Raw genomic sequence first — 18977 nt, 5'->3', positions numbered from 1 at the left:
TTTGAATGTTGAAGCTCGAGTTTTTTTTTTGGATATGGTAATTTTGTCTAAATATTATCTTCTTCTTTTTTTTTACTAATGCCTTATTTTTTTTTTGATATGATAATTTTGTCTAAATATTTCTAAATTTTCAATAATCTTCTGGCATAAAAGAACAACTCAATTCTTAAACAAATCTATTGAGTTGGTGTTTTTTTATGTCTAAAATAATAACAATTACACATTAACCATAGTATCCTAAGATGGAGGAAGAATTCTTTCTTCATAATTGATCCGCTACTACTAAAGATATATCCTTAAAAGCATGTGGATCAACAGGAAATTGCTTCGTCAATCCGCAAGAACACAATATTACGGTTCAATAGCTAAATCTTTATTCAATTAGTGTTATTAATTATTCGAACAAATATTATTAGAAAATATTAATCTTTTTATATAAAATTTATAAAATGATTTGAATTTAAGAATAAAAAAACTTTCTACATTGAAATACCGAATTAATTATCATTTCAACTAAAACTTCATTTAAAATTTTTATAATTATTGAAACCGATATTATTCAATTAAACTTACCAAAGGTGGCCCTAACATACCATATATTACCAAAAAAACGTACACCTAGGAAATCCAAATAAGCAGTTTAATGAAATTACAATAATAACCCACTATTTTCATATATCTTTAGTAAATTTAATATTTCTCACCTGTTGTTATCTGTAATTTCACCTTATTACAATGTAAAAAAAATAAATAAAAATCCACAAATAATAAATTTCCATAAAAAAAGAAAAAAGGAGCTATTTATTTGTTTGAACTCTTGGACATTGATCCTCAGGTGCTTGAACTCGATAACTTGTTTTATCTAATATATCTTTTATCCTTGATATAATCCAGCGGCGCCCTTTTTCTCTCTGTTAAGAACAAGTCCGGTTTCTATGTTATTTTGATCTTTACATTTTCATTTTCATTTTTTTATTTTACAGTTTTGTTTTTGCTCTCTTCAGTATGCTTGTTTCACTGTGAGGAAGTCTCTCATTAACGGTCCTATTCTTAAAATCTTAAAATCTTAAGAGCTCTTGCTTTTTTTTGTTTTTTCTAGCTGTTGTTTTATCTACTCATTGAGAGAGCATCAAAGAGTATCGTTTTAAGTACATTGCTTCTTTGTTAAGCAAAAGTGAATGGATTTTTTTTTTTTTAAATTCTCAATGGCTTTTTTGGATGTTTATTTGTTTGGATTGGTGATCAATGTTTACTTCTCTTGCTTTTTTATGTCTATTCTGAATTTGGGTTTTTGTCTTTTTGGTTGATTGTTTTGATATTATATTTGTTTTGCCCCTAGACTTATGATTACTGGGTCATTTTTTAGTTGATTAGGTGGTCTTCTTGTTTTTCATGGCGGTTTCGGTTAACGTTTTTTTTTTCTTGTTTATGATATAAAACTGTTTGCTTTAAAACAATGTGCTTGGAACTCTCATGTTCATCAATGGACCTGATCATTAAATCAGCAGTAGTTATAACCTTTTGAACTAATTAAAGCAGGGGATTCTTTTTCTTTTTCTCTTTTAACTACTGATTAAACAATGAGTGACAATGATGTTTCATTTCTTAGTTATGTGGTGTTTATATATATATATATATATATGTACATACTGTTCAATGTTTTGCTTTTATTCAGTGATGCTGTTATCATTCTGTTGGCAATCAGTGTTGTTTGGACTAATGAAGAACTCAGATATGTGTTGGCAATCAGTGTTGATTGGCATAATTAAAAACCTAGATTATGTATCGTGTCGAGGTTTATAAGTGGTTACGGCAGTAGATCATGCATTTTACTTATGATCAATCGATATGTGAGTAAGATGCTTGTTGAAAATTTGATCAGTGGACTTATTTAATCGTCGGCCGTTACAACGGCTATAACTATCAGTTTAGATTCTTATTCTATGCTTATTCCAACATATCAGGCTTTGTTCGCCATCTTTGTTGAGTAAACAAGGCTAGGATATGACTTATAGATTATGTGTTGGCAATTAGTGTTGATTGGCCTAATTAAGAACTTAGATTATGTATCGTGTCGAGGTTTATAAGTGGTTAGGCAGTAGATCATGCATTTTCGGTATGACCGATTGATATGTGAGTAAGATGCTTGTTGAAAATTTGATCAGTAGACTTATTTAATTGTCGGTCGTTACAACGGCTATAACTAGCGGTTTAGATTCTTATTTTATGCTTATTCCAATATATCAGGCTTTGTTCGATGTATTTGTTAAGTAAACAAGACTAGGATAGGAAACATAGCTATTAAATGCATAGAGGTATATGGAGTTTTATGATGTAATGCATGCTTTTCGGCTTGGCACTAGTACTTGGTTTTTTCGAATCCATTTATTGCTTGTTGTGTTTAATTAACGCATTCTAGTAAAGTTTACTGAGATTATCCTCCAGGCATTTTCGTATTTATTATGTTTTAGCGGATGAATTTAACATTCTATGAGCTTGATATCTCTTACCGATTTTGGTTTGGTAATGGATCACGTTATCCCTTTCTGGTGCATGTTGTAGTGCCCGCTATTTTACCTTTATTATGTCTTTCAAATGGCCGTTATGTTTTTAAACCCTAATTATTGTAATTCAAGTGTTTAATCATCATGTTTTTCTCTTTGTAGTTTATATCAATCTTCAGTTTAAGGCTTTAGGGCATCCCATATCGGTTGTTTGATTGATCACATGAAGTCAAAGCCGATGACCTCCATTGAAACGGACTTGTCTGAAGAGCAAGAAGTGCTAGCTGCCACTATGACTGGCATAAAGTTTAATGTATCAGGTGATGAAGATAATGTAAGTATACTTCATTGCTGTTTTTATTTATTTGTTTACCTCTATGTTGGAATTGTTAATAAAACGATTGAGTTGAGTGATTTAGTAGAACCAATCCACACCTGCTGTACGATAAACTTTAAGGAAGGCGAGTCTGATTTTTTTGTGATAATATTTGAATTGAATTTATATTCTTATTCAGCTATGATTTTTTATATTTTTTCTAGTCACTGTTTCTTACTTTTTTCGGTTTTTAAGATTGTTTCAGACATGGCAACTTAACAATCATGTAGCACTTTCCTTAAATTATTGTTAGTATTTCCCTTCCTCTTAACAACTTGGGACGTCATTGTTCTGTTCGGATTCTGTGACAGGAGAAGATGTCAGTCATGGAAATTGTTGCATCAAGTCAGGTGTCTGACCCTAAGCTGGGGTTCCCAAATTTGAGGAATCATTGCACCACCTGTGACGCCAGAGATTTGGGACATTGTGAAGGTGAATGGCAAATTTAAAACTTTAAATGATATCCATGTCTGTTTAAGTTTTGTTTCATTATATAGCCATTGAAAACTCACCGGTTTGTTTCCATTTGTCTTCTTAGGTCATTTTGGGGTTATTAAATTTCCGTACCCAATAATCAATCCATATTATCTATCAGAAGTTGTGCAGATATTAAATAAGATTTGCCCTGGATGTAAATCAATTCGCAAAGATCTATTGATAAAGGTTGCATACCTCACACCTTCTTAAACAGATCATCATATTGTCATGTAATATCATATTGTCCATACTGGCTTGTTTACTTTCTTAGTGTTGATGTTTTCATTGTCATGCATGTACCAGGGAGATAAGTCGGCATCCAAACTACGTCAACGCAAGGGGTGTAAATATTGTGTTGTAAGTTTGTCTGGCTTCTTGTGCTCTTAATCCTTTTTTTCTTTTACCTTTTATTCTTTTACTAATTATTTCTGGTCGACAGGGGAACTCAATTGATTGGTATCCACCGATGACATTCAAGATATCCTCTAAAGAGCTTTTCAAAAAAAGCACAATTGTGGTAGAGGTAAGTGAAGATTCTTTAATGATGGTCCGAAAGAGAGGAAGGCAAGCCTTACCTGCTGATTATTGGGATTTTATTCCAAAAGATCAACAACAAGAAGAAGATGGTTTGATGAAACCACGTAGAAGGGTCCTATCACATGCAAAGGTAGCATTTTCTTTTCCAATTCACTGTTTTACGGTGCTTCTTTTGTTATCTATATCGCGTTGTTGGCATTGGTATTTGCCAACCTTGAACATTTATTGTGCTTCTTTTGTTAACTACATTGTGGTGTTGGTGTTGCTTCCCCCTTCATGTTAACAATCCCTTTTTTTTTAACCACATTGATGGGTGCATATTGCTTGATGGTTTTCAGGTTCATTATTTATTGAAGGATGTTGATCCAGAGTTCATTAAAAAGTTCATTCAGAATGTGGACTCTATTTTCCTCAATTGCTTTCCTGTGACACCCAATAGTCATCGAGTGACAGAAATCACGCATAGATCTTCTAATTCACAGCGCTTGATCTTTGTAAGCATCTTTACTTTGAACATTCTGTTTTACATGCTAAAATAACCTTGGTTAATGTGGATGGTTTATATGATTATGTGTATTATATCTGTTTTCTTTTCATTTTACTTATTTTTCTGGTTAATGATTTTGTTGTAGGATGAGAGAACTAGGCTTTACAAGAGACTGGTTGATTTCCGAGGAGTAGCTAATGAATTGAGTTCCCATGTATTGGAATGCCTAAAAATTTCAAAGGCAAGTTACAGTGCCTTGTTTTCTTTTTTGTATTTGGTTCAACTTTCGTGGAATCTTATGCTCCATCTCTGTGGTTACATTCATTGTGCAGCTGTTCCAGGAGAAGCCATCAAATGAAGATAATGAACTTATCCTTGCCCTGATAAGGAATAAAGATCCTGTTTCTAACATGTCTGGTTTAAGATACATGAAAAACGTTCTTCTTGGAAAGCGAAATGACCATTGCTTCCGCATGGTTCTTACCGGAAATCCAAATCTTAAACCATCGGAAATTGGTATACCATGTCCTGTTGCAGAGAGGTTGCAAATTGCTGAGCAACTGAACAAGTGGAACGAGGAAAGATTGAAAGCTTGTTGTAATTTGCGTATTCTCGAGAAGGGTGAGATTTGCATTAGGAGAGAAGGTACATTAGTTAGAATTCATCATAATGAAAAGATCCGACTGGGGGACATCATCTATAGGCCCCTAAATAATGGGGATATCGTGCTTATAAACAGACCTCCTTCTATACATCAGCACTCTTTCATTGCTCTGTCTGTCAAAGTTCTACCTGTGAGTTCCTCTGTTTCAATAAACCCCCTTATTTGTTCCCCTTTTCGTGGAGATTTTGACGGTGATTGCCTCCATGGCTATGTTCCTCAGTCCATCAACACAAGGGTTGAGCTCAGCGAGCTTGTTTCTTTGAATAAGCAGCTAATTAATGGCCAAAATGGTCGAAATCTACTTTCACTGAGTCATGATAGTTTATCAGCTGCTTATTTGGTCAATGGTGAGGGGGTTCTCTTGAACTTGTACGAAATGCAACAGCTTGAAATGTTCTGTCCCAATCGTTCACCATCGCCAGCAATTATCAAAGCTCCTTTATTGAGTAATCCTGTTTGGACTGGAAAGCAGTTATTCAGCATGCTCTTTCCTCCCGAATTGGATTATGGTTTTGCTCCAAGTGATGTTGTTATCCGTAATGGGGAGCTTATAACTTCATCCGAGGGATCTTCTTGGTTCCGAGATGCTGATGGCAACCTTTTTGAAAGTCTTATTAAAAATTGTCGAGGAAAGGTCCTTGATTTTTTGCATGGTGCTCAGGAAGTTCTTTGTGAGTGGTTATCGATGAGGGGTATGAGCGTTTCACTCTTGGACCTATACCTAACTTCTGATTCAAATTCACGAAAGAACATGATGGATGAAATCTTCTATGGTCTCCAAGAAACAGAGCTGACTTGCAACTTTAAGCAGTTAATGGTTGATTCCTACCGTGATTTCCTTGCTGGAAATAATGAAGAAATTGATGGTTTTGTGAGTTTTGATTTTGAACGGATGTGTTATGAGAAGCAAATATCAGCGCCAGTTAATCAAGCTTCTGTTGATTCTTTTAAGCAAGTTTTTCGAGATATCCAGAATTTATCATACAAATATGCAAATAAAGACAATTCATTATTGACCATGTTCAAAGCAGGGAGCAAGGGTAACTTGCTGAAGCTAGTGCAGCATAGCATGTGTCTTGGACTGCAATGTTCACTTGTACCTTTATCATTCAGGTTTCCTCCAAAACTCTCATGTTCTGAATGGAATGATCTAAAATCTCAGGGCTTAACCCAGAACGGTGATGATACTGTTGAATCTGCAACGAATTTTATCCCATATGCTGTGGTCGAAAGTTCTTTTATGACAGGCCTGAATCCACTAGAATGTTTTGTTCATTCGGTTACTAGTCGAGACAGTTCTTTCAGCGACCATGCTGACCTTCCTGGGACACTGTCACGAAGGCTTATGTTCTTCTTGCGTGATCTATGTGCATCATATGACGGAACTGTGAGGAATGCATATGGAGATCAGGTTGTTCAGTTCAGCTATGGTAGTGATAAGGGTACATCTACTGCAACTAGTTTTGCTAATGAAATACGAAGTCAGGGCAGTATCCTACCTGATGGAACAGGTGGCCAACCTGTTGGTTCATTGTCTGCCTGTGCCATTTCTGAGGCTGCATATAGTGCTTTGGATCAACCGATTAGTCTACTTGAAACTTCACCATTGTTAAACCTGAAGGTGAACTCTCTCTTTCTCTTTAATATAGTTGCTAAGAACCGTGGTCTCTCATCTAAAGAAAAATTTAAGGATACAAATTAGTAATGTGCTGAAACCTACCTAATATAGTTCCTAAGAACCATGGAACAACTTGACACTATTCAGAACTAAAAGCAAATGGTTTGAATGTGCTTATGGTCAAATTCCATGCATTTTGCTTCTCAATGTCCATGTTCTTTTTATGTTATATGTGCCACCACAATCCAGTCCACCAAAGTTTTAGCCCTGATGGGATGGTGAGCAGGGGCAAATCCAGAAGTTCCTTGGGGGGGGGGGGGGTTGGGGCGAATTGAATTATAAATTTTTTGTGAGGCTAAAGTGTAATTTTATCTTGTATTCACTTATGATTTCATCGCTTTTGAAAGGACTATATAGAAATCTTTTTATTTTGGGGGGCCAAAGTGCAATTTTAACTTATAGTAACTTCTAATACTATCATTTATTAGGAGACTAAAAAAAAAATTTCACTCTAAATTCGCTTCTGATGGCAAGCTGGTGTGAATCCCGAATTAGTTGGTTGATATAAAAATGGTTGCACATGTTAGAATGCTAAGAAATTAATCTGATTATCTTGCTCAGAGGGTCCTTGAATGTGGTTCTAGAAGAAGGAATTCCGACCAGATTATGACGCTATTTTTCTCGGATAAACTTGGAAAGGGGAGACATTGTTTCGAGTATGCGGCTTTAGAAATCAAGAATTATTTGGAGAGATTGATCTTTTCGGATATTGTATCTACTGTCTTAATAACGTGAGCTTTTGTTTCTTTTATAATCTCGTCCTTTCTCGTTTTATGCTTTTCTTATTATTACTCGAGATTTAACTGTGTCCTATGGTATAGCTACTCCCCGCAGAAGTCAACTGAAAACTGTTTCAATCCTTGGGTTTGCCATTTTCATGTGTGCAAGGTAATGTGATAGGTAAATGGTATTTTTAATGATGATAAATCTTCGACTTTCAAGTGTCCCCCCCAATAAAATGCTGTACTTTACAGGATACCATGAAAAGGAGGCGCCTTTCAGTGCATTCTATTATTGGTTCTCTCCAGATGCACTGCGCCAATGCCAAAAAATTATGGAAAATCAATTTGCCTGACATCCAAGTTACAAGCGAGTAAGTTCCCCCTTAGCATGTCCCATTGTTGCGAGAACTACTCACTGACACTATTAATACAATGTAATTCATCTTTTACATAGTTCAATGAATATCAAAATATCTGTCCATTTAAGTTAGGCCAACTTATCCTTAGAATGTATATCCGTGGGAAGTTGCTGGGGTTGTTAAACAAAACAGCGAAATTGCCAGCTCTGGAGATAAAACATGTCCACTAGCATTATTGATTTATTTCACAGAATTTATTTTTGCTTCTTGACTTGCTTGATTGAATGGCAGGTCTTGTTCTCAATTTGGCATGCCAAATAAAGATGATAGGTTTTGTATCACCGTCACGATTGTTGAGCCTTCCAAAAAGTCTCATATAGAATTGGATGTGATTCAAGCCATAGTGCTACCTTCTCTTCTGGAAGCAGTTGTAAAAGGTTTGTAATTCTAGTTCTCCGTTTTTGTCCAAATTTACTAGTATTCGAAATCTCATTCATCTTCTTTTGGTGTTGAATTTATAAAATTCTCTTTAGGATTCCCGGAGATCAAGAAGGTGCAAATTTTATGGAATGATCGATTCAAAGTCTCAAAATCTCATAAAACTTCTCCTGGTGAACTTTACTTGAGGGTAGCTGTAACAGGTGGTTTTAGTAAAACAAACCTCTGGGGCATGCTTATGAATGATTGCCTTCCAATAATGGATTTGATCGACTGGACACGTAGTCATCCAGATGATATTAATCAGTTTTGCTTGGCATATGGCATAGATTCTGGATCGAAATTTTTTCTCAATGTAATTATTACGTCATTGTTATCACTCCACATGTTTCTACAGGTTAACTGCATTAAATTAACTTGCTTCATGCTATTTTAAATGCAGAATTTCAAGAGCGCTATATCAGATACCGGCAAAACTATACTAAATGTGCATTTGCATCTTGTCGCCGATTGTCTGTCTGTTACCGGGGAGTTTGTTGGCTTAAACTCAAAAGGCTTGAGACTACGACAAGAACATGCGTTTGTCACATCTCCTTTCATGCAAGCATGCTTTTCTGTTAGTATCATTATATCTAGCTTTACGCTCTTAATTTAAGCCAAGTAAATGTCGTTTTTAAAGTCGACTTAGCCTTATCTAATTTGTGGCAGAATCCTAGTGCTTCCTTTGTCAAAGCTGCAAAGAAAGGAGTTTCGGATGATCTTCAGGGGACCATTGATGCATTGTCATGGGGAAGAGTTCCTCGCATCGGGACCGGTGCACAGTTTGATATATTGTACTCTATGAAGGTATATTTATGCATGTCTTGCGACATAATGTACTGTCAAAGTTATTATATGAACGATGCATTTTAGAAATAACTAGCTAATTATGTTCATGCCGTTGTTAATTTTTAGGATGAAAGGATCACCGAACCGGTTGATGTGTATAAGCTTCTTGGAAATATTGATGGTTCTCAGAAGCAAGATGTAGAGTTCGAAGTACCCAAAGCTTGTAACTTCAAGTCCGAGAAATATGTCTCTGAACTTATGGATGCGCTTGGTGATTCCGCCTTTGAACGGCTGAAAAATATTGAAACAAAAATATTGAGAGAATTTCTGACGTTAAATGACATTCAGAGGCTTTCGCGTACTTTAAAGGATATATTGCACAAGTAAGCTTTCCTCCAATTTGTTGTTTAACTTCTTTGTTCAGTTTGGTCGTGCTTCTCCGTTCTCTGATTGCCATATAGTTCCAGATTTTGGTGATGTTATATTATAATCGGTTTCAATAAGTCTGTCCTAAATTCTGACTATATGCCAAGTTGACCCTTTATCTTGAGGTTGTTGCACTGCTATGTATGTCTTAGAATGGTGGATAGCTTATGATATCTCCTGATTTCTCGTCTTTAGTGCTTTGATTCTCAACATCAATTCCGATAAAAATGACTAGACATGTTTCGTGTTCTTAATTTCTCGGTCTCGTAGTTATTTACTTCTTCTAAGTTTATACTTTTGCTGACTATAGGTCTCCTATTGGCCACCGCTTAAGCGGAGCTGACTGGAATTCCGCTATGATGGCATTGTACTTTCATCCTCGAAGAGATGAGAAGGTCGGATCTGGAGCTCAAGAAATAAAGGTATGTTAAAACATATTGGAGTTTTAACATTTATTATTCATATACATACGCACGGATACAGTGGTTTCTTGATCTTCGTTCCCCTATTTTTTTCAGGTAGGGTATCACCCTGAACATAAAAATTCTCGGTGCTTTCTTTTGGCAAGGACCGATGGGACAATCGTAGATTTCTCGTATCATAAATGCGTTATCGGGGCTCTCGAGGTCATCGCCCCCGATAAGGTCCAATCCTACAAGTCAAAATGGTCACAATCCGGTAATCTGTAAACCGGCTCCACAAGCACATGTGCTTCTAATATACAGAAAAGATACCCATTCATACAAATTGATTGCCATTAAGAACTACAGCAATGACATACAAAAACTTTCTCCATTGAACAGTTTGATAAATTTCCGGTTTTTACTTGAAAGATCAAATCCGGATCTTAGCCTCACAGCACTGGCAATGTTGTTCAAAGATCACATTGTTTGTATTCTTTTGTTGTTGAAATAGGGTCATCCTCAGCTTCTTGTTGCTCCTTCTACTGGAACTTGTTTTCTTTTTTTTCTTCAAATTTAAGCAGAAAAGATCTAGTCGAAGCAGCAACGAGAAGCTCCGAACCGAATTTTCGATTTGTATTTCTTGATATACTTGTGACAAATACAAGTAACATTGTTATTTCAGCCATTATATCATTGTTTTCTTCCCAAATGATTCTCTTTTTTTTTAGGTTAGTGATATACACATACTACACATGCATATGCACGTACTAAACCTATTTATGGGTTGAACTATTTATTTAAATTCAAACACTCACCTGCAATATGAGAGGGTTTGAACAAAAATATTAAACTTAAAAAATGGGTTTGGACAAAAAAATTAGGCTCGTTTAAAATATGAGCCAAACTCGAGCTTGAAAATACAAGGCCTAATCTTGGCCCAACTTGGCTTGCTTTTATAAGTTTGTAATTTTAAACTTATATTTCGAGTTGAACCGAGTTTAAATAAGTATAAAATGTGTTAATATTATACTTAGGTTCGGCTTATGAACACGTCTAGCACTCATTACGTCATAAGAAGTTACTCAAATAAAGACATATCATTTACTCTTCTAAAAACTTGAATCAAAGTGGGTATTATGAGTGAACAATTTCTAGCCACACTGCACACGTACACACTATGTCTAAAAGAAGCTATCCAAATAAACACCTACATATGAACCCAAAAACTTAATAAAGACCTACGTTTGCCCCCTGGAAACTTGAACCGGATGAGTTTTGTAGACAAATAGTTCTTGACAATTAAGGCTTAGACCAAATCACATGAGTTCATTTTGAAATATTTTTCATTTTACCATTGTTTTATTTTTAAGAAAATAAAATTTTTCACAATTTTATCAAAGAAAAATAGTGCATTATTAGTTGCTAGTTGAGAATGAAGTGAATGCATAACATACAATATGTTTTAAGTTTTTATACGAATTAAAATTTAGTCTTTTTATTTTTCATATTTTAAAATTCAAGGATCAACTATTCACTATTAAATTTTTTATTAAATTCATTGGTGTGATATTTTAAAATAAAAATTTGATCTAGTAATTAATGTCATATAACAAATGGCATTAACAATTAAACTTATTTTTAAAAATTTGAAGAGTAAAGATTAAAAATTTAAAATAATTAAAAAGAGTAAATTTTAATATGCAAAGAGTACAGAGTAGAATTAAAACTTTTCATTGCTCATGTACCGAATACTTATTCTTTAATATGGATAATTGTTTGGTACACTGATGATGGGACTTTTTAACTCCACAAGTGAAGTTAAGATTTTGTCATATGTCCTTAAATTGTATTTAAAAAATAAATAAATAAAAGATGTGACAAAATCTCAACCCCTTATAGGACTACCCTTTTAATATTATATGGTTAATATAAGATGCATGGCATGCATGGCTTATTTTCTATTTTAAGTATTTATAATGTTCCGACTAGATGTATTCATAAATTGAATTGAGATTTAATTTTAAAAAATATATAAGCTTGAGCTCAATTCATACAAATTAATCCAAATCATTCGTTTTGTTATTCATAAAAATAATAAAATTTATTCTTTATTTTAAGTTAATTATATATATATATATATATAAATACAAATCCGAACTAAAACTGGCTGAATTAATTAAGCTGAATAAGATATCCTAGCCATAAACAACACTTCTAATGACAACTAATAAATGAACAATGGCTGTTAATAAATTAGTCGATATTATTAATTGAATTTTTTTCTGGAAGATATTAATTGAAGGTTAGTTAAATCAGCATCCAAATATGTATTAAATATAACTATTGGGCATATATATATAAAACTTCGAATAATATAAATTTTGGACATGAATTCAAGGAATATATTAATGAACTTTTTTAAGTAAATATTATATTTTATTCATAATAATATTTTATTAACATTTCTCATAATTAATTGAAAATGAATAATATTAATGAGAAACATATTATAAAAGAGGGTCAATATTTTTACTCTTCACAAACATAAAAACAATATCAATAAAATAATAAGGGTAAACTATAAAATAATCACTTTTGTTTGTCTCAAATTACATTTTAGTCACTTATATTTGAAATATTATATTTTAGTCACTTATGTTATCGTTTTGTTATACAGAGTAATTGCTCTACTATTAAGCTTCGTTACGTCCCTAACAGTGGTCCTACGTGGAAGTCCAAATAGGTTTTAAATGCCAACTTGGGAGTCTTACACGACTATCCAAATTAAATATATTTAATTAAAAACTTATTTCATCCCAGCAACTGACATCTAAGTTGGTATTTGAAACACGTTTGGACTGCCAAGTAGGACTTTCATTAGGGAGGTAAGGGAGTTTAAAGGTAGAATGACTACTTCGTAACAAAATGATAATGTAAGTGACTAAAATGTAACATTTCAAACATAAGTTACTAAAATGTAATTTAAGTCAAATAAAAGTGACTATTTTTATAGTTTATCCAATAGAAAAAGAAGAGTCGTTTGTTTTTAAATTTTAATAATAAAGAGTTGTTTTTTATTAGTTGCTATTATGTTGATGTAGGCTTTTGTACCTGATCTTTTTTCGTTACTTGGATAAACAAAAATGGCAAAGAATGCTGGAATTCTTGCTATCGAAGTCTATTTCCCTCCTACCTGTGTTCAACAGGTGACTTCATCAGTTCATCTCTTCTTTTTTTCTGTTTAATGATATTGTCTGAAATGTCAATTTTAACAATAAAAATATATAAAGTTTTTAACAAAAAGAATTAATTTACTCTTTCATATAATATATAATAATTAATTTTTTATTATTTTAGTAGAAGAAGCAAATACAATCTGACACGAAGCACAAAGTTTCTATAATATTTTCAAAATCACAAACTTTTTTTTCTTTTAATTATGACATATTTATAATAGGTTTAAAACAATGTGTTGGAAAAAAATCATAGTGGCAATTAAAGAAATATTGTTGATTTTTCCCCTTTTTATAGTCAAAATTTTCATCTAAAATCACAATAAATGGTGAACTATGGTTTTTATTAGTGTTGAAATACAATTGGATCAAAGAAACAAACCATTTACAGTAAACAAAGTCTTTCCCCAAATGGATTTAAAGCAAAAACTTACATCACAATACACATATCTTTTGATTTCGTATCTTCCGTCGGGGATGAAGATGAAGATGACGACGAGGAGCTCCTTCCACTGCTTCTCTGCCCCTGCAAAATGCCCACCTCAACACAAATATCTTAAAGCTACATATATAAGTTCTTTTCATGTATTTGAAGGATCTTGGAAGTGCCATATCTTAAAAATCGAGTCTGGTTATACGTAGGATATGGGCTACAAACATGGATATTTCGACAAGAATAGAGAATCGAAGCAAAATAAGACAGAATAGAATACCTGTTGAGTTGTTACTAATCTTGAACCACCAACAACGGGTGGTGGCTGACGCGGTGGTGGCTCTTCTTCAAATTCCTGTTGTTGTAGAGCTATTGCAAGCTGTAAATCCGAGCTGCAATGAAAATTTTCATAGAACCAATCGAATCAAAAGCAACATTTCTGAAATATTTTCTAATTGACAGAACAATGGCTTCCAAGAAATTGTGAGAAATTTATATTATCATTAGAACAGATTAACATCGATACATGTAACGTACTTTACGTCCAATCCAGCTTGCACTGCACTATCAATGCTGGCAATGTAGTCCTTGCATGGTGAAAATTTGTTTGGTAAGTATTCATGAAAGTAAATAAGGTAAAAATTGCATTGTCTCATTTAATAAAAGAACTCTGTATGTTAGACCAGAGTAAATTAATCATTCTGTTAAAAAATTTATTCATTGTTACCATTAAAACTTGTCATTTTACGTCAACATGAGCTACGCATGACACATCATGTACTACTGTTTGGTTATTCTATTAGCCATACCAATTTTAAAATTTTAAAATTTTAAATTGTAGAAATAGATAGAAATTTTTAACAGTAAGAATCAATTTATTCATTGATCTAATGTACAAAGACTAGTTTGCCCATTTTTTAGTAAAGCGAAATGCAATCTGACATATTGTACAAGGATTTCCTTGATATTTTTACTAAGTAAATAGGAATCAACAGTTAAAAATATTTGCTTGCAAAAAAGGGACAACACTCACAGCAGTACTGGCCATAGCATTGTGCTCATCCCAAGTACCCGTGAGATGATTATCATCCACCTTGAACTCCTTGAAGCTGCCGGTCATAAACAGCGTGTCTCCGTTGACCTGAAAGAATCAACATATTACTCAGACTCAAGTATAAGTGTCAGATATGGGTTAATTCCCGACAATGGTAACAATTTTACCTCATTTAGTTTTTCCCAAACCAAATTGGGCTGATTTAGATAGCCTTGGTCAGTAGCTAAAAGATAGAGTTCCCCATTATACTGCAAAAAAAAGGAGATACAATGAATGAACAAATGACCATTAGAGCAAACAAAGAAAACTGGTTCTTATAGTTATATTAGCTTATTAGTTTAGTCAAATCGTTTCGAGGGAACACATAGTTGGCAGTTCGTAGATGGTCACAGGTGTTAATTCACAGAGAAACTGACCTTAAACATGGTGCTGAAATGATTATTACGGAAAAAAACACAAAGTTCGCGTTCTTTAAGTCCATCTTGTAAGCAAAAAAGCCTGTAGAATGGATTAATAGGTCACTAAACAACAAGCTTGACAATGACATAAAGAGTTACGATGTAATAGACTCGAAGAAATTGGATCTTTAAACAGCTAACATAATATTAAGAATACCCATAAAAGGTCAATTGACTGGCATTGTTCTTCAAGAAGTTTCCAACCAGTTCCCCTGAATAGCAACAAGCAACTTTAGACCTTACATAACGAAGAACGGAGGTCGAATAGATGAAAGAAAGATATACACACTCTATGACAATAAAGATCTATATTTTCTAATAAGATGCACTACTAACCTTGTTGTGGAGTGATTTCATCTTTAGACCTTACATTGCAGTCATCTACAGCTCTTTGGTCGACTTGTTTTGCAAGAATTGCCTCACCTTCATACATTGGCTCCGGGTTTTCATATGTTGTTGCTGTTGTTGCAGAATCTGCTATGCATTCTTCGCCTTCGTATATAGGTTCACTTTGAGGCACATTTGCATGATGTATTCTGCCACTAGAAGAATCTGAACCGGCATTTTGTAAAGGTACAGATGATACTTCTATGATCAGGCACCCATTCACATCATCAGGAATGTCATGAGTATCGGTTGTAGAATCGGATTGAATCTCGATTTTTTGAATCCCTTGCAATATTTCAGTGTTATTTCCACTGATAGAAGCAATATCTTTTGCCAGATAAACAGGAAGTGCACCTTCAACCTGGAGCAATTCTTCTGCACCATTCCCCTTATTCTCAGCCACATTATTTGAAAGGTTAATTTCTCCGGATTTAACATAAGATGACTGATGCTGATTAATCCCATCAGTCTTCTGGGACTCTTCCCTTTTGAGGGTCTTGGAACATGTCTTACTTCCGCTATCATTGCTCAGGGAAGTGCAATTATCTGATAAGGAAGGTTCGGTCCACTGCAAATTTGGATTTTCAACGCCTTTTTCCCCCTCTAGTGTATCTTTCTTTGAACATGATCTTTCATGGGAACTGCCAGGATCGCTAACCGAGTTTTGCGATTCTGCCTCTGATAATTTCAAGACTCTCAGTAACTCTGCTTCCTCATCGAGATCCCCTTTTCTTAATATTTTCTGACCAGACAAAGAACGAGGAGAATCGTCAAAAGATTTGGTTTTCAAGAGGCAAGGAGAGGGAACTCCCAGAGTGGCAGTTGTTGCAGCAGCAAAATCCACACAATCTCCAGAGTTACTTTTACGTAAAACCTCCATATTTTGTGCTTCCAGTGCAACAAGCTCTTCCATAATTGCATTGTAGGATTTTGACCCAACGGCAGAAGCAGTTTCATAGTCCTGGCACACATGTGTACCATAAAAATTAACCACCAAAGTTCCTTGTCTAAGGGTTAATCATGTTTGTTGAGCAAGCAGACAAAGAAACACTGAAATCCTATACACAAAACAAACTTCCATGGATTACTCTAGGAGCTTGGCAGGACCAATATGATGACATGATCCGTACCCCATCGAGCCATAAAAGATGCATATGACAATAATACGATCAACAAAGGAAACAACAGCAATATAAATACACAATTTTGGAGTACCTGGGGATCAACTATCCAACCATGATAGAGAGGAATATCAAGCAGATCGAATATGGCACACTCCGAAGTGAACTCAAAATCGTCTGTTCTGTATGTTGTACACATTATTCAATACAAACCACGAAATGAACTGGTTTGTAGGAGGAAAAAAAAAACTTACAGAAAGAAAGAAACGAAAAGGCTAACCTTCTGAATTTGATATTTACATCAATCCCTGTAGCAAGACGAGGGAGTAAATCGATCGCATCAGCAATATTCCGCAGTTGATTTTCGACGTATCCGGCATCTTTATTCTACATTGCCGAAAGAAAGGATTTATACTACGAACAAACTATACCAGCAGGAAGCAAATGAATCAAGCATAAAAAAAGATAAAGAAATTACGTCGACATTACTGTTGGAATCAATGAGGCGCTCGGCCACCAGTGAAAGTAGTTTCTCCTGCGAAACTTCGGCTATATCGGGACTCAGGTTCAAATTGTTGCTTAAAAGGAGAACATTACCTGTCACAGACGTTCATTTTCAAAACTTAACTAGCTCCAAATTCAAATTTCCACCATAAAATGATAATGATGATGTCGAACAATTAGAAATTTGATCATGTTCATAATTCAATCCATAAATGATATACACATGTATATACTGTCCTGTTCTGTCATTGAGGTATTCCCGCTAAAAACAAGAGCAACAACAAAGAATCAAGCCAATAAAACCTAAATATAATCAAATAATTGCGATGCTGTAAAGAAATCTATACTTGACCGCTCTGAGAAACAATGGAAAGAAAATTGAATCGAAATTCTTCCATTTTTTTAAAACTAAAATTAAAAACGTAAGACCTAAATCAAATTTTAAATTGAATTTGAAATCCGAATGTTCCAATCAACAATTAAAAAAAAAACAGAAATGGAAATGGAAAGAGAGAGTTACAGATGGCGAGGAGAGGGCAAGGTCCATTGTCGTTTTGGAGAATAATAGGCGTAGTACGACCTAAGAACTGGATAGCCTTAATCTTGTATGTGCAATCTTTAATTACTTCTTGCTTAGGTTGTTTTTCTTTCACTGCTTCTTCTTTCGATTCATACACAGAAGAAGACGAAGAAGCAGCCGCTGACATTTTTTGTTGTTGTTTTCTTTGTTTTGATTATGAAACAATTTGATCACTGAAATTCTTTTATGTTACTGCTAAAATCTAAATCAAAATTTCATAGAATTCAAATCCATGAGTGAGGCAAAAATTTTCTAGTATGTGTTGATTTTGCCTCAGGTTCAGGCAAGCTCCCTCCATGTCTTTCGGAACCCATTGCCAATTACTAGTTGATTTTCACATTCAACCTTTAGCCCATAACGTAAATTAGCAAAAAAATAAAAAGGTTGGAAGGTCCTGAAACTATATAAAAGCAACCTATTGAGATAAGGCTTAATGATTATGGGCTGGCCTGTACAGGGTGGGAGTGGTAAAATTGATTGACCAAAAGCTTTTAAAAATTTAGGGCTAATATATCATTTGGTACCTGAAATTGAGTTTAACATTCAGTTTGGTACTAAAGTTTTTTTACCCCCAATTAGAATTTAAGTTTGGCTTCAATATCAAGGTAGTTAGTATCGCACATATGGATGCACCATTATTCTACTGGAATTGGTGCTTATTGGTATTAGTTTGATTCAATGTATTGTTTTATGATTTATTGATATTTTAAAAAAATATTATGTATATAAAAAATTACAAATATCAAATGAATGTTATTAAATAAATTTCAAATATAAAATATTCATATACCAGCAGATGTATAATGTTTTGGTAAAAAATTTTATTATTTATTATCATAATGGTAGATTGTCAGAAAATTTATATTTTTTTAATATTATTCATATAAAACTCAGTGCGCAATGCTTTGGCCAATGTGACTGAAATTGAGTGGAACAAATTGGTAGGACTAGCATGAGTTGAAATTTCAACCGATGCAGAAAATGGAGTTGGTTACACTAGTTTATTATTGGAATGGTGCGCACTAGTTGGAATAACCGAAACTGGTACCAAACCAACTACCCTTCATTCAATATTCAATTTGGTACCCAAGGCAAACGGTATCATGTAATCCAATTAAAATTTAACACGTATGCTCTAGTAAAAAACATAAATACTTAATCGGGAAAAAAAAGAACAGTCATTTATTAAATTGAACATTGAAATTGAACTTAAATAGTTAATTAGAACCAAAAAAAAAAAAAAACTTAAGCATCAAATTAAACATTGAACTATATAGGCCTAAAATTCTAATTGGATGATTATTTTC

The 18977-nt window shown here is 33.9% G+C and overlaps 3 protein-coding genes across 4 annotated transcripts in view; 1 reads left to right on the top strand and 2 right to left on the bottom strand.

Annotated features, from left to right (window-relative positions):
• Positions 1 to 18977, bottom strand: part of LOC108454334 (uncharacterized) — a 95657-nt gene that overhangs the window by 28993 nt on the left and 47687 nt on the right. The window lies entirely within an intron of this gene.
• LOC108455119 (DNA-directed RNA polymerase IV subunit 1-like) lies at positions 827 to 10534 on the top strand. The gene is made up of 18 exons (XM_053021052.1): positions 827 to 924; positions 2667 to 2838; positions 3192 to 3312; positions 3419 to 3543; positions 3722 to 4024; positions 4233 to 4388; positions 4527 to 4622; positions 4714 to 6666; positions 7285 to 7454; positions 7545 to 7611; positions 7698 to 7816; positions 8096 to 8241; positions 8338 to 8597; positions 8685 to 8858; positions 8951 to 9088; positions 9197 to 9453; positions 9807 to 9918; positions 10015 to 10534. Exons 2-18 carry the CDS (start codon positions 2728 to 2730, stop codon positions 10183 to 10185), a joined length of 4479 nt encoding a protein of 1492 aa, XP_052877012.1. The 5' UTR covers positions 827 to 924; positions 2667 to 2727; the 3' UTR covers positions 10186 to 10534.
• Positions 13438 to 18045, bottom strand: LOC108456088 (uncharacterized). The gene is made up of 12 exons (XM_017754682.2): positions 17611 to 18045; positions 17065 to 17183; positions 16867 to 16973; positions 16681 to 16768; positions 15415 to 16426; positions 15236 to 15290; positions 15037 to 15118; positions 14788 to 14868; positions 14600 to 14707; positions 14104 to 14153; positions 13847 to 13958; positions 13438 to 13659 (listed from the first exon to the last, which is right to left on the bottom strand). Exons 1-12 carry the CDS (start codon positions 17795 to 17797, stop codon positions 13564 to 13566), a joined length of 2097 nt encoding a protein of 698 aa, XP_017610171.1. The 5' UTR covers positions 17798 to 18045; the 3' UTR covers positions 13438 to 13563.

Source organism: Gossypium arboreum, chromosome 11, assembly GCF_025698485.1.
Source record: "Gossypium arboreum isolate Shixiya-1 chromosome 11, ASM2569848v2, whole genome shotgun sequence".
Taxonomy (NCBI): domain Eukaryota; kingdom Viridiplantae; phylum Streptophyta; class Magnoliopsida; order Malvales; family Malvaceae; genus Gossypium; species Gossypium arboreum.
Note: the sequence above shows the minus strand (reverse complement) of the source record. Positions and strands in the feature narration are given on the sequence as shown.

Bases quoted from the DNA above. Each gene is read 5' to 3' on its own strand.
- LOC108455119 (XM_053021052.1), top strand. From the start codon at position 2,728: ATGAAGTCAAAGCCGATGACCTCCATTGAAACGGACTTGTCTGAAGAG. The intron at 4,623-4,713 runs GCAAGTTACAGT...TTCATTGTGCAG, and splicing joins AATGCCTAAAAATTTCAAAG to CTGTTCCAGGAGAAGCCATC. The intron at 9,919-10,014 runs GTATGTTAAAAC...TATTTTTTTCAG, and splicing joins CTGGAGCTCAAGAAATAAAG to GTAGGGTATCACCCTGAACA.
- LOC108456088 (XM_017754682.2), bottom strand. From the start codon at position 17,797: ATGTCAGCGGCTGCTTCTTCGTCTTCTTCTGTGTATGAATCGAAAGAA. The intron at 17,184-17,610 runs GTAACTCTCTCT...CGTCTGTGACAG, and splicing joins TTGCCCTCTCCTCGCCATCT to GTAATGTTCTCCTTTTAAGC. The intron at 15,119-15,235 runs GTATTCTTAATA...TCCATTCTACAG, and splicing joins AGTCAATTGACCTTTTATGG to GCTTTTTTGCTTACAAGATG.